At 44.3% G+C, this 21712-nt stretch overlaps 1 protein-coding gene across 4 annotated transcripts in view; it reads right to left on the bottom strand.

Annotated features, from left to right (window-relative positions):
• The window catches only part of ap3b1a (adaptor related protein complex 3 subunit beta 1a), a 51585-nt gene extending 33713 nt beyond the window's left edge, over nucleotides 1-17872 (bottom strand). For 2 of the 4 annotated variants that reach the window (XM_030353669.1, XM_030353670.1), the window contains exons 1-8: nucleotides 17547-17872; nucleotides 11115-11190; nucleotides 10928-11002; nucleotides 9341-9436; nucleotides 8209-8369; nucleotides 7338-7404; nucleotides 3158-3340; nucleotides 1262-1417 (exon numbers count right to left, since the gene is read on the bottom strand). In XM_030353669.1, the coding sequence (XP_030209529.1) occupies nucleotides 1262-1417; nucleotides 3158-3340; nucleotides 7338-7404; nucleotides 8209-8369; nucleotides 9341-9436; nucleotides 10928-11002; nucleotides 11115-11190; nucleotides 17547-17710 (978 nt within the window). In that variant the 5' untranslated portion in view covers nucleotides 17711-17872. Of the gene's footprint in view, nucleotides 1-1261; nucleotides 1418-3157; nucleotides 3341-7337; nucleotides 7405-8208; nucleotides 8370-9340; nucleotides 9437-10927; nucleotides 11003-11114; nucleotides 11191-11920; nucleotides 12716-17546 lie in introns of those variants that run through there. The other 2 variants (XM_030353668.1, XM_030353667.1) reach the window with 2 other exon arrangements.
• Nucleotides 17873-21712: the final 3840 nt, after the last annotated feature.

The following is a 21712-nucleotide window of genomic DNA, read 5'->3' as shown; positions in this document are numbered from 1 at the left end:
GACCCCAGGAGAAGATACTAGTGATGATGTCATTCACAAAGACCCCAGCATAAGACTTTGGTAATGATGTCACTCAGAATGACCCCAGGAGAAGATACTAGTGATGATGTCATTCACAAAGACCCCAGCATAAGACTTTAGGGATGATGCTCAATATTTGCTATTGTTGTCGTTGTTGCATGATTTCACTGTCAATATACAATTCTAAACTTGGTTTATGAATTCCAATCTAGAAAAATAAAACATTATATGTATAGTGAGTATAGACAAAATAAGAAAAAAAATCTTAAACCCAACTGATCTCTGAAATGTTTCTCGGAGCCCCTCTAAAAAGGCACCTCTGATTCCCCAGAGAACCTTCAAAAATAAAAAAAATAAAAATAAACCTGGCACGACGGAAAAGGATGTGTGCACAGCAGCCATCATACTGATGTGATCCAGCCTCTCTATTAAGATGGAGCACATGGCCACGTTTTCTCCACAGGCAAGCAGCGTTTTTAATCAAAACCTTGTATTTGGGGGCATTTGTCCTCCAGCTGCCGCACAGCGACAGAGACCTTGAGGCCCCTGGTGATGGAGTTCTGCTCCCACTCCATTTTCCTCTCAGCTTTTTTATATCCCTGCATCCATCCGTCCATCCAGCCTTCAGATGCATTAGGCTGCTACAGTATACGTGTTGGTAGTGTGTGTGTGTGTGTGTGTGTGTGTGTGTGTGTGTGTGTGTGTGTGTGTGTGTGTGTGTGTGTGTGTGTGTGTGTGTGCGCTCGTGTGTGTGTGTGTGTGTGTGTGTGTGTGTGACAACATAGACCAGCGTCTCCATTAGTCACCCACAAGGTCTTAGTGTTTAAGTTATGAACACATGTCTGCATGCTGAAAATGGTGAGGAACCAATCCGAATGACTGCTTTTCCTTAACCAACACAAATGATGCCTTCAATGTGTTGTGTACATTGAAGACCAAATATTCACCCTTGTTCAATTCCAGTATTCCCTCCAAACATCACAATGCTCTGTATGTACTCGGAAAGGAGCATTATTTCTAAAGATGCTCCCAGATACACTGACCAACCACACGCCAAGTATGTCTACTCCTTGACAGACATTGTACCAACAACATTCTTCAGAGTAGCGTTCTAGAAACATCTTCACCAACAGAATGTCCACTTCTTTCTCCATAGTCTTACTTCCTTAGCAATGCTATTTAATGTTAAGAAATGTGATGAAAGCAGAGAACAGAGTACGTGATGTTGCTGTGTACTCACTGCAGTGTTCCTGCTCTGCAGAAGCGGCTTGGTGTTGCGCAGCAGCAGTCGGTGGTCTGGGTCCATCATGTAGGGCTTGGTCTCCGTCTCGTCTCTCTTCTCCTCCGAATCAGAGTCGTAGAAGGCCTTCTCGTTGTTCTCATCAAATGAGACACCCTGAAAGCCAGCGAGATGGAGATCATCCTCTTGGACAAACAGATCATGATGTAAATAGCCTGCACACAATATAAACAAGACTGAAATACTTTCAAACTTTGAATTCAACTTCATTATTCATTACAATTATTTTCGGTTTAACAAAATAAACTAGAAAATACATTTCCTGCAGAAAATGTGGTGAGTGCTGTAGTACAAAGTGAGGTTGAAAATATTTTTTAATGAAGCCACATAGATTAAGACATAAAGAAACATTTAATGGCTTAAATCAAGTGAAGGGATTTGAACAAAAGTTCAAAAGTCTAATTGGAGTATACAATGTAAACATTCAGACCATTTAAGAAAATGTAAATGGTTGGAAACAAATAAAGTGACAGCTGAATGAAAAGCGCAAAGCATTGCTAAAAATGAGGTAATGTAAAATGAATTGAACTGAAGAAACTGAAAGGTCAAATGTATTGCCCTGCACTGCTGGTGTGTGTGTTAGACGTGTGTGTGTTAGACGTGTGTGTGTGTGTGTGTGTGTCAGACGTGTGTGTGTGTGTGTCAGACGTGTGGGTGTGTGTGTCAGACGTGTGTGCGTGCGTGAGTCAGACGTGTGTGCGTGCGCGCGCTAGACGTGTGTGCGTGCGCGCGCGCGCTAGACGTGTGTGCGTGCGCGCGCGCGCGCGTGTGTGCGTGCGCTAGACGTGTGTGCGTGCGCGCGTGCGCGTGTGTGCGTGCGCTAGACGTGTGTGCGTGCGCGCGCGCGCGCGTGCGTGCGTGCGTGCGTGCGTGCGTGCGTGCGTGCGTGCGTGCGTGCGTGCGTGCGTGCGTGCGTGCGTGCGTGCGTGTGTGTGTGTGATTCTTTAAGAGAATAGCGAGCCGGTGAGTGATTAAAAGTAGCCCAATAGAGCGGGAAAAACAGCCCAATCTGGCAACACTGCCTGAACGTCCTCCAAAAGTAGCCACTTCTAGCGGGAAAAAAACACCCAATCTGGCAACACTGCTGAACGTCCTCACGCTCCAGCGTCAACGTAAATCAATGAGACCAACTGAAAACGAAGCCGGTATGAAACTAAAACTGTGATACTGAATAATGTTTAAATAATATTGAAATTTCGTTTGGAAGTGTATAGATTTGTTAAATGGTTTGAAAAGTATAAAATATTTAAAATATCTGAAAAGGAGCGTGCGATTCCAAGCTATTCTGAACATTTTAAAATTTGAATGGAGTCTCTAGGTGAAAAATTGAGGAAGGAGATAGGTCCCAAAGTTTGCAGAGAATAATAAATGGGAAAGAAATTTAGAATAAAACGTATATAGAACAATAGTTGAGCGCTGCATGCAGCACTCACCTAACAAGAAAAAAAAAGTCTTGGTTCAATCTTTATTATTATATTTTACTATTGACTAGCCATTCAGCAGACACTGTCAAAAGAAGACTTCCAATGAATGGTAGCCTGGGGACATTGGGGGGTCGTACCAACACAAACACCCTGACTGACCCTGCCTAGACCAGCGCACCATTAGGTTTCCACCAGTCAGGTTCCATCCTTCCACCCCTGGAACCAGAAGGGGTCATGTTCCACCCCTGGAACCAGAAGGGGGCATGTTCCACCCCTGGAACCAGAAGGGGGCATGTTCCACCCCTGGAACCAGAAGGGGTCATGTTCCACCCTTCCACCCCTGGAACCAGAAGGGGGCATGTTCCACCCTTCCACCCCTGGAACCAGAAGGGGTCCTGTTCCCCGGCCTCACCTCCTGCCAGGGGCTGGTGAACTGGGTGCGGGCGTAGCGCGTTAGCATGGAGATGATCACCACCTGGCCCCACTCCTCCACGTCCACCAGCAGGTTACACAGCTTGCGGTAGTTCTTGTGGATCAGGTCGATGCGGTCAGGACACACCTCCTCGAAAGCCATCACCACACTGCCTGCCACCAGCTGAGGGAGGACATATGGGACAGCAAAACGCTGGAGTGAATGATGTACACACACACGCACATACACACGCATGCATGGCCCCTTTAGGTAATGCCAGGATGCGCATATTAGCTTTTTTGGGAGAAAAATTGTGTGCTGATGTTTTACACACGTTTTCCATCGACACAAAACGGACATGAACGGACATGACACTGGTGTTAGAGAACTTGCTAATATTGTACATAATTGAATGAGCACCATAATGGTGATTTACTGCTTTGATTAAGGTAAACAAGACTACAGCTCAAATAGTCAGGACTTAATTAGACGGAAAATCTAAACGCTTAGCAGTTGTCTTTTTTTCACACTGTGCTGTGAAAGAAATCAGACGATAACAAATTGCAGTTTCCAATATGGCATCCGTCTCACAATCCTCATTGGCATTTTCAGTTTTTCTCAGCTCAAGTGTTATTTAAATACTGATGTTATGAGGGTTGGGAGATGCACACACAGAAAGAGAGAGACAGAGACAGAGGCAGAGACAGAGAGACAGATAGAGAGAGAGAAAGACAGAGAGAGAGAAACAGAGAAACAAAGAGACCGAGAGACATAGATAGACACACAGAGAGAGAAGAGAGACGCAGAAAGACAACACCGCTACACGCTACAATCAGCCAGCGGTTTTATTAGAGAGAGAGAAACCCCATTTGGTTGTGTGTGCGTGTCGCTCCCCGGCAGCAGCGTGCTGGTCTCCCGAGCGTCCTGACTGAGCGGCCTGACTGAGTGACACGGCGGCGCATTAATATGCAAACAGCATTAACACGGCAGGCGGACGGGAACGCAGGGTGAGGAAGGGATGGGGAGCGGGAGCAGAATCTGGTATTGCCAATTAACGTGTGCGGGCCCTGGGTGGCCCCGCTGGTAACCCTGGAGCCGTCCTATCAGCTCTGTCATGAGCACACATTGATTGTGTGTGGTTGGGCATGCATTTCTCTCCCTCTCCCTGTGTGTGTGTGTGTGTGTGTGTGTGTGTGTGTGTGTGTGTGTGTGTGTGTGTGTGTGTGTGTGTGTGTGTGTGTGTGTGTGTGTGTGTGTGTGTGTGTGTGTGTGTGTTCTCTGAGAGCAGAGTAACCCTTGGCCAGGCCTCGTATATTGAGACACTCCCCAACAGATACTGACGTTTGGAGGAAACATTTTAATGTTTTATAAAGCATCCAGGCACATGTTTAGTTTCTCTCACCTGCTGGGGAGCTTATAAAAAACTAACAAGAAAATAGTAGTTCAAAATACTGTTAGATAAAAGGTGTATACAGGTATTTTCATGCTCTACCTTTGTACTATTTGGTGATTTATCTGAAGCTTTTCATTTGGAAGCACAGAGTGGTAGAGGAATCCTACTCAAGGATGGCTACAGGCATATTGTGGTTCAAATCCACAACCCTTCTGCAAGGAGGGGAACACACAATCTCCTACACTATCCTATCCTTTTTTACATTCAGGTGAACTCGCATCAAGGCCAATAAGAACCCACCATCTCACCATCCTCTTTAACATCCAGTTGACCTGAGCTCAGATATCAATCAGAACGCCTGCATATAGACAACATATATTTAAATATGTGTGGCATGTAAACATGTATGCTCCCTAGCTGTCTGGGACATGATGATGTGTGGCAATACGTCATCCATCGCCAAGGTTAGCTTAGCCGCGCGCAGGGTTGAGAGACAGGCTGTGTGCAGCGTTTCTGCACAGCGTTGTTCATTCTACTCCAACTTCCCCATAAGACACACGCTCCAAGGTAAACTACACGCAACATCAACAAATCTGACGCCCCAATCTTGGGAGTTCAAACACCTGCTCCTCCTCCTCCTCCTCACCTTTACCTGAAACACCCCTTTTTTTTATGTGACAAGCCGGTAATGGGAAAATCACGCTAAGCAAATGGTTCTTCTAATAACAATACATTTCCTGTAAGATGATGAAGGGCCCGGGCCGTTTCCCTGCATCTATTCTGCTATGAATCCTAATTACGCTGGCGGGCGGCACGGAGTGCTGGGTCATCACACCAGCCCGCGCCGCATGCCTCCTCCTGATGGATGGCCCGTTGTGGGGTCGGCGTTATCCTCCCTATTCTCCTCCTCCCTCCCTGCCTCTCTTTTTTCCTCTTAAATTAGTGGGCAGCTCACCTAGCCCCTAATCATAGCAACCCCACCACGACACAGTCGTACATGCCCCCCCCCCCCCCCAGCTCCTCTACGCTCTCATTTCAATTTTGCAAAGGGTGCGGGGGCTCGGATGGGAGGGATCGATCATTTATCTTGTAATGGCTGAATAATAGATCCATCACGCTGAAACAGCTGCACCAACTCCTGGGCTGTCTATGTCATCAGCCCCCCCCCCCCCCCCCCCCCCCCCCCGGGCTCGTCTTTAAAAGCAGCGCCTGCTTACCGAGCACCCCCGGGTGTCGCTGCCGTTTAGGTTGACGAGCACATCTGTAAAAAGGTAAATGGCCGCGTGGGCAGCAGACAACGACACAGATTGCAACAATAACCAAACGTTTCCACCGTTTCTCCGTCCGATCCGGTGACATCCAAGGCACCGCAACGATTTACCCCAATTTCCTCCATTGATTTTGCAGATAAACGGCTAAATGAATCTCAGCCACTCGGCGCAATTAGGTGTGTTACCTGAGGCTGTCTTAACGCGGGACCGGTCAGTATGTTTCTCTACGGGGACGCCTGCCTAATACCATGAAAAGGGATTGGTTCGAATATCGTCATGATGCACATGTGTGTCAACAAAATACATCCTAGTTATTGTACAAAACTTATTATGACACGGAGATAGTTGATGAAAACAAGTTAACAAATGCACTCTGACCTGCAAAAAAAACACATGCAGTCAGCCAATTGAAAAGCGTTCGCCAGATTTTGAGACCGTGAAGGTTCCTAAATCCCTCTCAAACTATAGGACATGTTTTACAACATACATAACGCACACATTTAAATCACCTGCTGTGAGGGCTGACAGCAGACAACAACACAAGCCTAAACGCCAACAACAAGGACCTGACGGCAGGACAAACTAAAGATACCATCATTCTGCCGTCGTAAAAAGTGCATCAGCCGACAGAGAGCCATTAACTATCTGCCGTGTCCAGGAGCTGCTCCATTCATCACCCGCTAATACCGCGCTAGCTCCGTGAGATGATAATGCCCTTTCCCTCGCGTCCCACCAGCCCGGTCTGTGGGCCCCCGCTGAAGACCACTCATCTGTCTTTGTTAGCGTCTGCAGCTAAATATGCTATGCATCTGGCACTGGGACTTTCCAAACCCCACCGCCTCCCCTACACCCCCACTCGGGGCCTGGGCTGTTTGGCTGCTATGATGACATGGATACAGTGAGTGAATAACAAATTGCAACAAACTGCGTGTGTGTGTGTGTGTGTGTGTGTCAGTGTGTGTGTGTGTGTGTGTGTGTGTGTGTGTGTGTGTGTGTGTGTGTGTGTGTGTGTGTGTGTGTGTGTGTGTGTGTGTCTGTGATTTATAATGTGATATAAAGAACTTCATATGCCCTTTATATTTATATTATATTGTCCGTCTGAAAGTAACGTGTTGCGGCGCCAGTTGCGCCTGTCCCCATTCGCTAGACGAGGTCTAAAGCAGGAATCTGCGGAGCCGACTAATTCATGTAGCCTACCATTTTGGGGCCAGAGACGATAAGGGGAAAGGAAGGGGAGAAAGTTGGCCTGAGAGAGAATTAAGCTGACACGAGCATCAGAGCTGAAGCCCCTTTCCAAATGGACACTTAACAAGAACCATCTGAAGATGTTTGGCCCTAAGTGGGTGTTAACAAACCATGGCATTGGGGCGCTAGCCCAAGGAAAGAGGGGCGAGGAGGGTGAAGCGCTTGAGGGGGGCACCCCCCAGTGGTGAGTGTGGTCATTGTGTGGCAAAAAATAATTACATATATAAATAAAAGAGAAAGAAAGAAAGAAAGAAAGACTTTTTTTACTCACTGTGCTTTTGTCTTTCAATAGTTTCTCAATGACTTCGATGAGGTGTTCCCTCTGCTCTGGGTCCAGGCTGCAATGAAATACTTGTTTTAGACCACTAAAGCAAGATGAACCTGTGACCTCACCAAAATTGTCACAAATCAACATGGTCCTACCAGGCAGTCCCAGCCTACAAAACTCAGTCAAAACAAAATACTTTACATTCCTCTTGTCCTTCGTATCAGCGTTAAGGCTGCTTAACTGTTTCCAATGTCGTGACATGGCAACAGACATTTCCTCAGTTAATTTCCTTGCCAAACTACTTATCGGTAAACAATAATAAAGAGTATGATTTATCTGACGAACACACCAGATAAACACTTCACTCCCTTCCATCCAAAGCTTCCATTTAGGGGCGGGGCTTAGGGCTAGTATGTTTCCATTCGCTATGCTACGTTACAAGAAATAGATTTTGGGGGGAGGGTGTAGCCAGAATGTTTGATTTACGTTACCAGGTACCCCACAATGACCAATCACAGGTAATTCATGCAACAGCATGCGTTTAACCATAGAGAGCAGTCTGAGTCAATATTTACACCTCATTAAAACTTTGTGCATTTATGTTGAGATTTGGAACAGGATCTGTCCACTACTGCACTACTTTGGATCCCACTACATCACTTCACATCTAAATCCCCTTTTTAAGGGTTTGGTTTTCTATTAAGGAGCAGGATGGCATTGCGAACCTTCGCTCTAGCTCTGCGATAACACCATGTCCCTTACAGTTAAACTATCCTAGCAAAAGTGGCTTCAAATTACATGAATCCCAGAGTAGTGTCCAGTAAGCACGGTGCATCCTGGCAGGACGGACACATAAAGCCACAGACCACAGTACCTGTAGAGCTTCTGGATGGCATGGGCCGAGGTCTTCCTCACGTACGGAGACATGTCACTGGCGGACTCTTTGATGGCCAGCATCATGATGGGGACGATGATGGGCACCCGGATACTGGACAACACACGTAGCGCACTAGCTCGGATCAGCTGGTTGGGGTCCTGGCAGAGAGGAGGTGATCAGAGGAGAGGTCTTAGTCCTCCATACGTCTCCATCTTTGTTCAAGATGGGGTGGAGAGGGTTGGCATCTCCTAGAGGCCAGCTCATGCCTCCCCCTACTCTTCCCCTAGGATATGTTAATAGTAACCTGAAGAATGACAATGTTTCATTCATGATCTGATAAACAATTTAAAATACGTAGACCTTTTTGTTATACCAAGTAGGCTAAGTTAATGAAGCCACATTCTTATCAATGTTAATTGGAAAGGGTTTACTCATACAATACAAGCAGGTGGCACAATGGCTCTGTGTTGGCATATCGCCCCTTTTTGTCGCCTTGCATAGTGATAGGTAAACATATGATTATTATGTGATGATATTATTTTTATCAATACAAGCTGACAATAGCCCATCGAAAGAGATATGTAAATAGTTTTTTTTATTTTAGTACTTTCTAAATCCCAATAGGCAGATGCATGTTGATTTTATGTGTATTTATCTTATTATAATTTATTTTTTGCCTTGAACCATCGACCTGCACCGTTTCTGCTGCTGCTATACAATTAATGTACGCAATTATTGAATGTTGTACGTCCTGGCACTTAATGTAGGCACTTATTGTATGTCGTATGTTCTGACACTCAACAACAAAAAACGTAGTTGTGTAGCCTCTTATCCTAGCTATCTTTCTTGTATACGGGGAATGGGTTAATCTAGCGATTGTTGTTGCCCTGCCCTCAATTCTATGAACATCCTTACAGTACCGACAGCGATATATTGTTGTTGCTCTTTCTTCTGACAAATGTAATTATTCTAAATCGCTTTGGATTAATGCGTCTCTAAATGCCCTGCATGTAAATGTAAATGTCAATGCTGTGGTACGGATGAATCAATTGTGATCTGAGGGTTTCTTACACAGCGGCAGATCTCTTGTGAGTACATGTTTTGGAGAGGAGGCCTTGGTGTGACCTACCTTCAGTGCTCTCTGGAAGGTACTGATAGAGAGCAGGGCCAGGTCCTGCTGCTCCTCAGCATAGCGGACTAGGTACACGTACACCAGCTTCTTCAGCTGCAACACAAACACATGAGACGGTTCAACTCCCTGGGGAATCCACTGACACTGACATGCAAAACCCTTTCAACAGTCACTCGGCAACACAACTCACCATGCTAAATACATTTGAATGAAGCTATAAATGAAGATTATACAATATAAAAAGACAAGAAATAAATAAAGGATATGCCCTGGGGATAATGACACATCATTATTAGGTCTGGGATAAAAAGTTAAATTATCTAAAGAACAGGAATGAGATGATATGGAACCAAAAGCCCAAACAGATCGTAAAGCTGGCTGCAGTCTGCTGTGGTTCCAGGGAGAGGAAGAGGCTGGGACTGGTGAGCTCCGTGAAGTCGAGCATTTCCAGAGCATTTATTGTAGACATACTGCATATGAGCTGGTCCCCTTCACTTGGGCGAGCCATGACCAACACACAAGCCCTGCTGATGAAAGACTGAAGGAAAGATGCTCGTCCTCCATTGTCCTGTCATCAAATTCACTATACACAAATAACGGTTTCACTATAATTCAAATACGAAGGGCGCATAAAACACACTGCTCCACTCGGTCTTAATACATGATTTTATATTTGTGTCCAATCAGAAAAGAGAGAGAAAGAGAGACCGAGACACAGAGAGAGGGAACGTGACTGGGGCCCCTCTGCTGTTAATTACATGTATCCACCTGCTCCCCATCGCGGCCACGGGGGCCTCTCCTCCCCCTGCATGCCTCGCTCAATGCGCCTGGCTCGCGCACTCCTACACATATGCTGCCCCTCAAACTAACTTCATTATTCCACTGCCGCTAATCAACACACACACACACACACACACACACACACACACACACACACACACACACACACACACACACACACACACACACACACACACACACACACACACACGGGTTACCCTGTGTGAGTCGTTTCTAGGAATGGGAAACGTTTATGTGAAGGACAGTTGGGTAGCCTCTACACACGGTTGGTTGAAGCTCACAGAAGTTATTTACAATCATCAATGAAGCTAAGGCTGAAGCTCAAACTTAAGATTTCAGCAGAAAATGTTTGAGTGGAATGTTATGCAAGTTAAAGCTTTGGAGAAACCAGCCACCCCTCCCTTCAGGCCTCCCTCTTATGCCACTTCCCCAAAACACCCGCTAGCTTTAGCAGTGGGTCAGCCTTGTGAACACTCGGGTCATGTGCAATAAGTCCACTGCCGCAGGTAGCCGGGTGGGTAGATAGAAAGGTAGGCCATGCAATCATTTCATTCAGGCTGAATTAAATGATTGCAAGGGTGTATTACAGGCCTTCAACAGCCACATAAACCAGAGTTTGTCAGAGCATTTGATTTATTAATAGCTGTAAGGAGGACTTCAACAAATTTCACAGAAAATGCCTCAATCAATTGCCTACCCAAGCTTTAAACCCATTTACAATTAGTTTGAATGATTCTCTGTGTATTAATAATTTAATTACATCTCAACAACAATCTGCCATACCTCAATGTTTTTGTTTGCAACATTCTTCACCACCGCAGGAAACAATTCAGATGCATTTTTCCCTTTGGCGATGAGCTGGATGAAGACAGAAAATGTATCAGTATCACCAATCTCTTTCTGTCCAGCAATGACCCCACAGTTTGTGGTTTCAAACTACAGCACGACATGTAAAAATACGTTTGTTCACCCCTATGATCCTCTTCATGGCCTCCAGCTTGAGAGACTCCTTGTTGCTCTCCAACATCTCCTTAAGCTCATCGTTCCTACAAGAACAAACAGGATGCAGAGTTATCCAGACCAGAGAACGACGGCAAACAATACCCAACCTCTCAATTACTAGATCAGCTAATGACTAATTTCTAAACAATAAAAGTTTTTGTGCAAGCTTCCAACTGTTGAACACACACATCTTCATTCATCACATTCATTGGTTGGAACAAATGTCTGTTACCATAGAAACATATAATAAACAGAAAAACAAATGCATTTCAACTATTTCAGAACTCTTACATACTTTAAATGTAATGGTTTGTGGATTTATGGATTCGGCGTTAAGCATAATCAACACTGGATTAGACAAATTCTACCTGGGGCTGCAGAAAGGGTGTAGAGAATGATGTTTGATAGCCAACGAGTGGTTTCACAGACAGACAGACAGACATCTATACACATGCGCGTGACGCATTGATATCAAGCATACATGTGATATGGTAACATTTTTGGACATAGCAAACATTCCCCATGCAGACTCAATACTAAGTTCTCAAAAACAAGAGTGTACCAGCAGAGCAGACACTTCATGGAAACAAAACGGTATTTAGCCACTTTAGCCAAATAAATATCCTCAATCCAACTTCCACAATGACTGTCAGCAAATTTCTCAAACAAACTATCCAAACGCCCCGACACAGTAGAACAATGGAAAATGCGGTTCGGCTATGCTGACAGCAGAAGCACGTCTGATTGTTGGGGGGGGGGTTCTGGTGTCCGTACCCGGGACCCTGCGCCTCCTTGTGGTCATGGCAGCGGCGGGCCCGGGTCAGGGCCTGCTCCTCCTGGCTGAGCTCCGGCTGCAGCGAGAGCTGGAGGTTCTCGGCTGACACGAGGGCCGCTTTCATGGCCCCCCTGGCCTCCAGACGAAACGCCGAAAACCCGCAGCCGTACATGGCCGTCTCCCTCAGTCCCTCTTCTCTCTCGTCTCCTTGCCGAGCAGCCGACCCGTCAGCACTGCAGAGCTCGTGTTGCAAGCTCCCAGAAACACCTCAACCAGAAACCACCGCGCCAGAAACAACCCTACCAGTTGGGTTTCTTTGAGAAAAAAACTTTGAATAATAGAGTCCGTTTAAACAAATGCTTTACCCTCTAGGCTACAGCTAATGAGATGCCGGTTTAAAAATGCCACTGTGGCTCCACGCGAAACACGGCCCTCAGGGCAGTGTGTGCTCCGTCTGTTCTCCCTCGTCTTCCTTCACTGCCGTTTGTCTCGTTGCACTCTCTGCCTGATATGAGTCACAAGATTCACCTCCCTTGTCCGGCCCTTCCACCCCCGAACATCTCCACCAGCCACCACTCATTCTGCTCTGGAGACCTCTTGTCCTCTTGTCGTGGCAGGGCCGCATTCCATCAGCGGGCTGGAATCAATAGTCCCGTTGCTGACGGGTGTGGTTTGACTGTCCTCTTCAGGATCATATAGGATTCCTCTCAGGTCCCCTAGAGGTCCAGAGGCCACTAAACACTTATGACTTGTTAAGTGGCTCCTTTGTGAAGCCACCTCACCAGCCCAAGGTTGGCTTGGTCACCTCCCTCTAAGAAGGGGAAACCGCTGAGCCTTATCTTTGTGTGCCGGTGGCCAAACAATGAGAAACTTTTCATCGCCTCTGCTGGAGTTTACTGTAGTCAGGCCCCCATGCCGGTCAGATCACACAGCCTGCCAGCTGATAAGAACAGAGCGGACGTGATGCTGTGCTGTTCTGACCCGGTTCAGACGACCAAGACAACAATACAGATGAGATGAGGACTGCTGGCCCTACGGATGAATCAAGTTCAGCAAGGGGAAGAGTACGAGTTGGGCTGAGTTTAGGAGATTAAAGAACTAACCAGGGGTAGTGGACGCTGTTAATATCATATTTGATATTCATAATGCCTCTGCTGGCATTTTCAAATATTTTTTTCCACAAACGAACAGGTTTATGGCCTAGCTACATGACTGATAGTGAGCATCATGTGAGAAATTACTGAGAGATATAATTCATATTTGATTGGAAAATGCTATAGGCAGATGACAAAAAAAAAAAAAATACCATTTGTGCGTCCAAATATGAGAAAGGGAGTAATTGTGGGAAATGAAATGCCTCCAGGTCATAAAAAAAATACTAGAATGGCTTACTTTCAACTACTTGAAAGCCCCAATTAAAGCCCCAATACGTGTTGAGAAATTTACCAAATGTTCCAAAACCATCACAATCTGAAATAAATAAAAAATTAAAATTCAAAGCAATTTTATACTGTACAAAAATCTGCACTTATACATTTTAAGGCATAGCCCTAAGTAAGTGGTTTGACTGCCCTCTAGTGGAAAAATAGGATGGGTAAACTAGAAATGACAAATAATTTGCCTCTTGGTATGGGACTACAAACCTAATGATCTCTTTCGGATTCATCGTGGAAAAAAAGATTCATTTTCTTATGGTAAAAGTAACAGTCACATGTGCTGTTACTTTATTTCATTATAACACTTAATAGCTGACTAATCTCCGATTTTTATATATATACACACACATATATATATATATATATATACACACACACACACACACACACACACACACACACACACACACACACACACACACACACACACACACACACACACACACACACACACACACACACACACACACACACACACACACATATATATCTCAAACCTTTCAAAGTGTGACACTTTTTAATTTCACCTCCGCAGATGTATTTTGAATTTTGCTTTATTGGGTTTTGTTTATTAGCTCTTGATTTTTCTTGTCTATTATTTTTCATATTGTACAAAGTGAAACCGAGCAACTAGCCATTCATGTTACGCTTCTTTCTCCAGTTGTGTTTTTTCTGATCGTCTCTGACAACACTTTAAATGACAGGGTCCTGTTACAATTTAATTAGGCAAGTAAGTACAGTATAATAGGCGATGTGACAGCATGTAACAGCATGTTCTTAGTATGTAATAACGTTATACAAAGAGTACTCAATTGTGTAGCATCTTATCCTAGCTATCTTTGTTGCATACGGGGAATGGGTTAACCTACTGATTGTTAGTGCTTGACACTTGTTTCTTGGAAGGAAGGTTATCCAAAGTGTAATTTGGGTTAACCATGTGTTAATTGAATAACTGGTTAATGGTTTGGCTAAGGGGAGGGGCTAGGCCTTAAAAGCCTGCCAACCACAGTTTACGGGGGTCAGTCAGTCTTGAAGACAGTCAGTGTATGTGACTGAGGGCATTGATCATGGAGAACCTTTCTTCAATACACAACATAATAACTCTCACAGCATCTACCAAGTCCAACATATATATATCCTACATGAACACTTAAACATACACACACGCTCATATACATATGTCACCCATGAGCTAATATCAGATGGTATCTCCCACCATCAGCACATCTGCCGTGCCCTCTATTTAAAGCAGCCTTAAAGGTTGAGTATGGAATTCTCTTTTTTGGCCATTTTTGCTAAATTACTTGAAATCTTTATCATAACCCGCTTACAGCCACTGAGTTAGAAGTACTGACATGAAAATTAAACAAGTCAATCATCTGTGGAACGGGCAGGGCTCGAAAAACTCCATCCAATGATTTCCAGACCCACCGAGTGGCTTTGGACATCCCCCGCTCCCTGCGCGACCCCTTCGTGCACATACTCAAAGCTCGTGACCCAGAGCAAGCTTCTGTTTGTTGTTATCCTGCGCTAGCTACTGGAGCTAGCTAACTAGCTAATGGCTCACTCTCGCGCATCTGTGTTTGCTCATGCATGATTGCGCGTCCATGTACTTGGAATGGGTGGAGTAAGAGTCAGCGTTGAAGGAGAGGGGGTAGGACCATTAGAGTTGTGTATTTAGAAAATCTGCTGGGTTTCGCAAATCCCATACCCAACCTTTAAGCAAGCACTCTAGTTGCAACCTGGAATGAGTGAGTCCTGGAAGGACCATGATAAGTATCAAAGGAATAAACCAAACTCAAATAATTGTGTGTATCTACTTGTTGCTATTTACCTGCAGGGGATTTGTGTAAGGTTATGAGCATGGGAAGTTGTATTGTAGTGCGTGCACTCACCACAATAACAGAAGGGAAGGATAAGTAAATGAATGTATGTCTTAGCCAGCAACTAGTGGCATGGCCTTCATGTCACAAACATCCTTACTGTACCGATAGCGATATATTGTTGTTTCTTCTTCTGACAAATGTACTTATTGTAAGGCGCTTTGGATAAAAGCATCTGCCAAATGCCCTCAATGTGAATGTAAATGTTTTGAACGGCATGTTACTGAACAATGAGTTAGGAGTAAGGGGGTAAGGGTTAGGAATAGTCAAAATAGAGCTAGGCATAGGGTTAAGGATTAATGTTATCGCAACCACTAATCCCAACCACACCGTGCCATTATTTACATTGACATTTAGGGCATTTAGCAGAAGCTTATTTGATTTTATCATTTGATTTTATTTGCATTGTTTTAAGTGTATTAGCATACATGCTAGTTTTCAACACCTGTCCAGAGCAATTTTATCCAAAAGCGACTTACAATAAGTACACTTGTCAGAAGGAGAAACAATATCGCTTTCAGTACAGTAAGGATGTTCACAGAACCAAGTGCAAAGCAATTACAATCGCTAGGTTAACCCATTCCCAGTATACAACAAAGATGACTAGGATATTATTAAGTTGCTACAAAACAAAGTACTTTTTTTTAATTATTATTATGATTTTTGGATGGCCAGGCCGTACGACATACAATAAGTGCATACATTAAGTGCCAGGACGTATGACATACGATAAGTGTGTATCTTAAGTGCGAACACGTACAACATACAATAAGTGCGTAGGAGGGGTGAGTCGAGTCCTTTGCGGAAGCTGGTGAGCGACTCTCCGGACCTGACATCGGCAGGGAGCTCATTCCTACACTGAGGTGCCAAAACAGAAAAGAGGTGTGACTTGGATGATCGACTTTTGGTTGCTCTTAGCGATGGTGGTACCAGACGTCCAGCTGAAGTAGTTGAGTGGAACACATCTCGAGTACGGGGGGATGGTTTGAGCAACGCTTAGAGGTAGGCAGGGGAAGTTTCATTGACTGACTTGTAAGTCAGTACCATCACCTTGAATCTGACACGAGATAATACAGGGAGCATGGGAGGTCACGGAAGAGGGGGGGGCGGTCACATGGGAGAATTTAGGTAGGTTGAACACGAGGTGGTTTCATTACGTTATAGCATACGAACTACACTGTTACAGGTAGGTAGGTACATTTACATTTAGTAGATGATTTTATCCAAAGTGCCTTACTACTGTTTATACATTCACACATCAACGGCAGAGTAAATTATGCGAGGGGACACAGCCAGCCCTCGGGGTGAGGTTTGCTCAGGGACACCTCGACACTCAGCTGGATGAGCCGGGGATTGAACTAGTAATAGCATCAATTAATTAATGTCACAGACATTAGCACTAGGCTATCGCCTTCTTTAGTATTTGTCTCCTTCAAAAAACAAACACAAGCTCACATAGCTTATTATACAAGATGAGGCCTTTTGGTGTCCGAGGCAATACGAATGATTCACTAATATTCTGATTCATCATATTTAAAAAAAAAAACACGTATTAGTGTATAATAGGCGTAACACGGCAAATAAGTGGGAATTAAAAATCATTTGCCATGTCTTTTGATTACAAGGAGATCTGGTAGGCCAACCTGGGTCTAGATAACTTGATACAGCTTTTACATTATCATATAAAAGGGTATCGGTTCTCCGTAAATATATAAATGCACCTTCCCTTTCTTGTTCATATTATTGCCAGATTACCAGCCTACTGCTGTCAACGACATTATCATGCAGGGGTAATTTTGCATACTATTCACTTGATGACTTGTATATTATTGCAAAATAAATGAATAAAACGTTGATGATCATCCGCACTGCCACCGACCAACAGAGTACCAGGGGGGTGGGGGACGTGTCACTATGAGTAGTCCTACATCAGAGATCTGTAGGCCTATTATAACCGACATGCAGCAGCTGTACTGGTCAGACAGGTGCCTTCGTGATCCATGACTCCAGTGGGCAGGACAAAGACACGAGTCCAAGAGAATAACACGCCTTCAATTGAGTGAAGTACATGTAACAATAACTATTAAGGATCTCGGCAAGAATATAACATGCTGACTTACCATCCATGCCTGGACACACACACACACACACACACACACACACACACACACACACACACACACACACACACACACACACACACACACACACACACACACACACACACACACACACACACACACACACACACACACACACACACACACACACACACACACACACACACACACACACACCCCTCTTACTTTTTAAAGTCGGTGCTGAACAGTCCGAAGCCCGCCCCGGTGCCGGAGGTGGTGGAGGTCCCCTCCGTACAGACCTCCACTGCAGCCTCCGCTCCTCCTTGGTCGTTGTAGGAGGCGTTCGTCGACATGTTTAACATCTTTAAAAACGTGTGCACTCTAAGCATATGTTATCCCCAAAATGTATATGACGTTCCGAACTGAAACTCCGCCACGTAAACGTATGAATGTGGTGTTGTGGTCAAGAACGGCAAGGATAAACTTCACCGAGATTTCGACTAACTTTTCCACGCAGGAGCGGAAGTGCGGGACGACGGGTCACGTGAGGAGTCCTCGCGCTGGTGCACGTAGAGCGCGTTTCCTTCTAACCACGGGACCGCGGCTCTACAACAGGGGTTCTATGGCGAGTCGCCATACTATGGCCATAGCGGCGGTGTCACGGCGACGTACATAAGGAAATTGTGACAAAATATACGTCTACTCTCGACGTGTGGATAAGTTCGTCGCCACTAAGACGCCTGCTACCCTACGTCGCCGTGAGAACGCCTGAACTAGAGAGAAGGCTATTTAAATATATTAAAGATTTGCGTGAGAATCGGTATCTCTCCAGCAAAAAGTCATCCGAATATAGCCGTGGTCTTACAAATCTCTCCCGGTGGATTGCACGAATAATTGGCGCTCCGGTATCAACAGGGCATGCCATTGTGAACACATGGACTCTGCGGTGAACGCAGCTTTAAATCCCCAAAACCGGGTTATGTTCCAAACTTAACCTGCACAAAACCTGGTCCGACCAGGTTTGATTCAGAGCATATGTTGCTATAGTAACTAACATACCGTGTTCATTTTGGAACGGAAACCCTAGGGTTACCGCAAACCCTGGGTTAATTTGCCCGGTTATGTGATAAAACCGGCTTTGTGGAATACCCAGTGGTGTAGTCCAGGGTATACGCGGGTATACGGCGTATACCCACTTATTTTTCAGTCAGCATTGCGTATACCCACTTCTACTTCTACCCCCCCAGATGCGCACCATTCAGTAGTATCTGCAAGCGAAATCGCGCACTTTTCCCCGGTGAAGCCATGACCCACGCTACTCTGCCACTTATTGGCTAATACTCGCTGCCTTTACTGATTAGATTGGTTAACTGTAGGCATGACGACGAATGAGCCAATCGGAGGGAGAGAAAGGCGGGTCATGCCAAAGTAAATATCGCGAAAGACTAATTTACTTTCACAAGTTCACTTTAAATGATTTTCTATAATAATCCGGTAAAATGAAGCGAACCAAAATCAGCCAGCAACTCAGCAGTTAATGTTAGCGATCGTACACCGGTACAGTTGCCGTCGACGCCCGCTCTGCCCCCCGCCCCCGTCGGAGAGGAGGCTGTTTGAGACCTGGTTGAAGAGCCATCGTGCTGCCTCTTCTGTGTGAAAACTCCTGCAGAAAGCAAGTCTGTCTGGAATTTACTGTAGTATGATCATGGTTAGAAACCCAGTACTGGGCTCAGAGAGCATATCGATGTGTTGTAAATGCAATTTTTATTTTTTCTTTGTAAACTAAATATTGTTGTTGTTACATATTGTTTTGTTGAATAATTTGAATGATGATGTTCAATCATCATATGATATTTATATATATATTGATATTATACATATCTAACGAGATGATTGTTGTGGAAGAGAAATAATCTAATGTTTAATCTAAGGTGAAATATGAATAAGGATGCATTGTCAAAAGTAGTATGTTATTTAAATAAATGTTCAAAAAGTTACTGAAACACCATGTTTACCTCATCTATATTTTACATTCATGCTGGCTGCCTGTGTGACCAGTAATACCTACGAACTGCTCCTGATCAAGTCATGTTAATTTCATAATAGTCGCACACTCTGGCCCATGCTATGTGTTCTGAATCAGCTGTTCAAAGACACCGTTTACAAAAGAAATTACTGATTTGCCATGTGAGAGAATAAGTGTCATTCCAGGAATAAGGAATAGTTGTCTCTCACTAGTCTGTGGGCCAGTATTTGTTTAGTCATTTTATAATCCTTCCTCCCTGAGATCAAGCAGCAGAAATTATGTGCCAATGTAAGTCAACTAAAAAGAGTAGTCTCAAATATCACTGTTTCTAAAAAAGGGTGTTTTTCTGGGCTGCGTTAAAAAAAGGGCAAACATTTAGAGTATACCCACTTCTCCAGGGACCACTACACCACTGGGAATACCCCTCTGCATCAATCATCAAAACATTTTTGAGATCTGTTTTAAAACAGTTTGTCTTTTTGACACATAAAAACTAACGTTTTTTATAAAATGTCATCAACTTATTCATCAACAAGTCATTGGATATATTAATATCAGAAAATAATGAAGAAAAAATTATATATAGAGACTGGGAATCGATCCCCAGTCCCAACGGCGGCGGCGTGCATATCCTCTCCACACGGCGGCGGCGTAGCTTCTCCACACGTTCATTTCACACGTTGTTATCCTTCTCCAGGGAATCCTGGCACGATCCACTCGCCATAGGGTTCCCTCATGGTTCCCTCCCAACCCTTTTTTGTTCCAAGGAACGGCATAGGTCTATTCATAAAAACATTTGGAGGACCGGTTGCCTCAGGCTACCCTCAACCATGCAATGATATGCAATCATACAATTTATAAGAGAAACGTAGGAAAAGTCACCAACAAAAAAGTAGTGCAAAGACACGGTGCTTAATTTACAGTGGTTTTGTTGCATATAACGAACTAGGTGGCAACAAAGACAGTTGAATTAATTTAATATACAAATGTTTCAACTTTCAAAACAATTCACAAAATTTTTCCCTTTTCCAGAAAAGGCTCAATATATATATATATATATATATATATATATATATATATATATATATATATATATATATATATATCATTTAAGTCTGTTCTGTAAATACTTCAAGGCCCGGTTCTAACGGGTTCGGGGACCGGGGTTGGGAATCGAGGATCTACAACGCGTACATCTGTAAACGTGGCACCTGACCGGACTGTTGCCATGGCTACTGCCGTCAGAAGCCTATCAGGTGTTCAGAGATCAGGCGCGTTCACTCCCCTGGTGATAACGAGACGGCTCGCCACTGCCAGTGAAGACGCTCACTCTTGCGTGTTCGCAACAGAGACCGTTCATCATCGCTGCGTTGGGAATCTAAAAGTTATTCACAGCAGGGGTTTTTTATCCGATAAGAACCCAGGTCAGAACTAAACGGAACTTAGTAGGATCAGTTTCAAGTCCGAACGCATGTATTTCCTTGTAGCCTATCACCTACTATCCTTTTGCTTTTATCTATGAGAAGCATTGGGCAACTCTGTTATCAAAATTTGGCCGGAGTAGCCGAACGGAAGTAGAAACATAAGAACTTTCCGACGTCGCGAAAATGTTATCCCCATAATTTCCATGGACCATCAATTCAAGCGATGTGAAGGCGCCATTAGCCTCACAGCCACCGTACAGCCACAGGGTGCACTGTGGGTTTACATAACAACATTTCAAATCATTGATTGGTTTCAATTGAGACATTCAAGGGGATGATTGAAATCCCATTTAATTGCTCGTGTTTTAAATAGCTTTCTTAATCGTCCCATTGTATTGTATTGTTTAAATGTATCGAAATCTTGTCCTGGTTGTTTGACCTACTGTTTAGATATATTGCACATTTGTAGGCTATGTATGCGGTTATGTCCCTAATGCATATTCAAGGGGCTCACTGAAAGTATTAGATGTGTTATTCATTTACTTCGTCTATTTTTGCTAGACACAGAGTTTCGGTCAAGAAGGAATCCAACCGGATTGGTAGTAGCCTACCACCACTCTCCACTACCTGACAGGTCTATCCGTGTGTTTAATGCATCCAATATATCTCATGTTATCATACCATGAAGTATACATCATGGTATGACAGTAGTCGTTGACGGGGTTTTGATCTTTATTTTCATTTAAAAAAAGGATACACTATCTGTCTCTTGAATTTAACTAAAGGCGTTGCACACGCTGATACACGTGATGTGTATCGGTGTATCATTTGGTATATATTTACGTTACAAAAAACACTGTTATTGTATGGTGATGATAACATGTTATTATATCGTCGTTATGTTTCACGGGTCGTCTCGGTAACCTATCTCCGCCCGCCGA

Source organism: Gadus morhua, chromosome 4, assembly GCF_902167405.1.
Source record: "Gadus morhua chromosome 4, gadMor3.0, whole genome shotgun sequence".
Classification (NCBI taxonomy): Eukaryota; Metazoa; Chordata; class Actinopteri; order Gadiformes; family Gadidae; genus Gadus; species Gadus morhua.
This window is presented reverse-complemented; position numbering and strand designations above follow the sequence as displayed.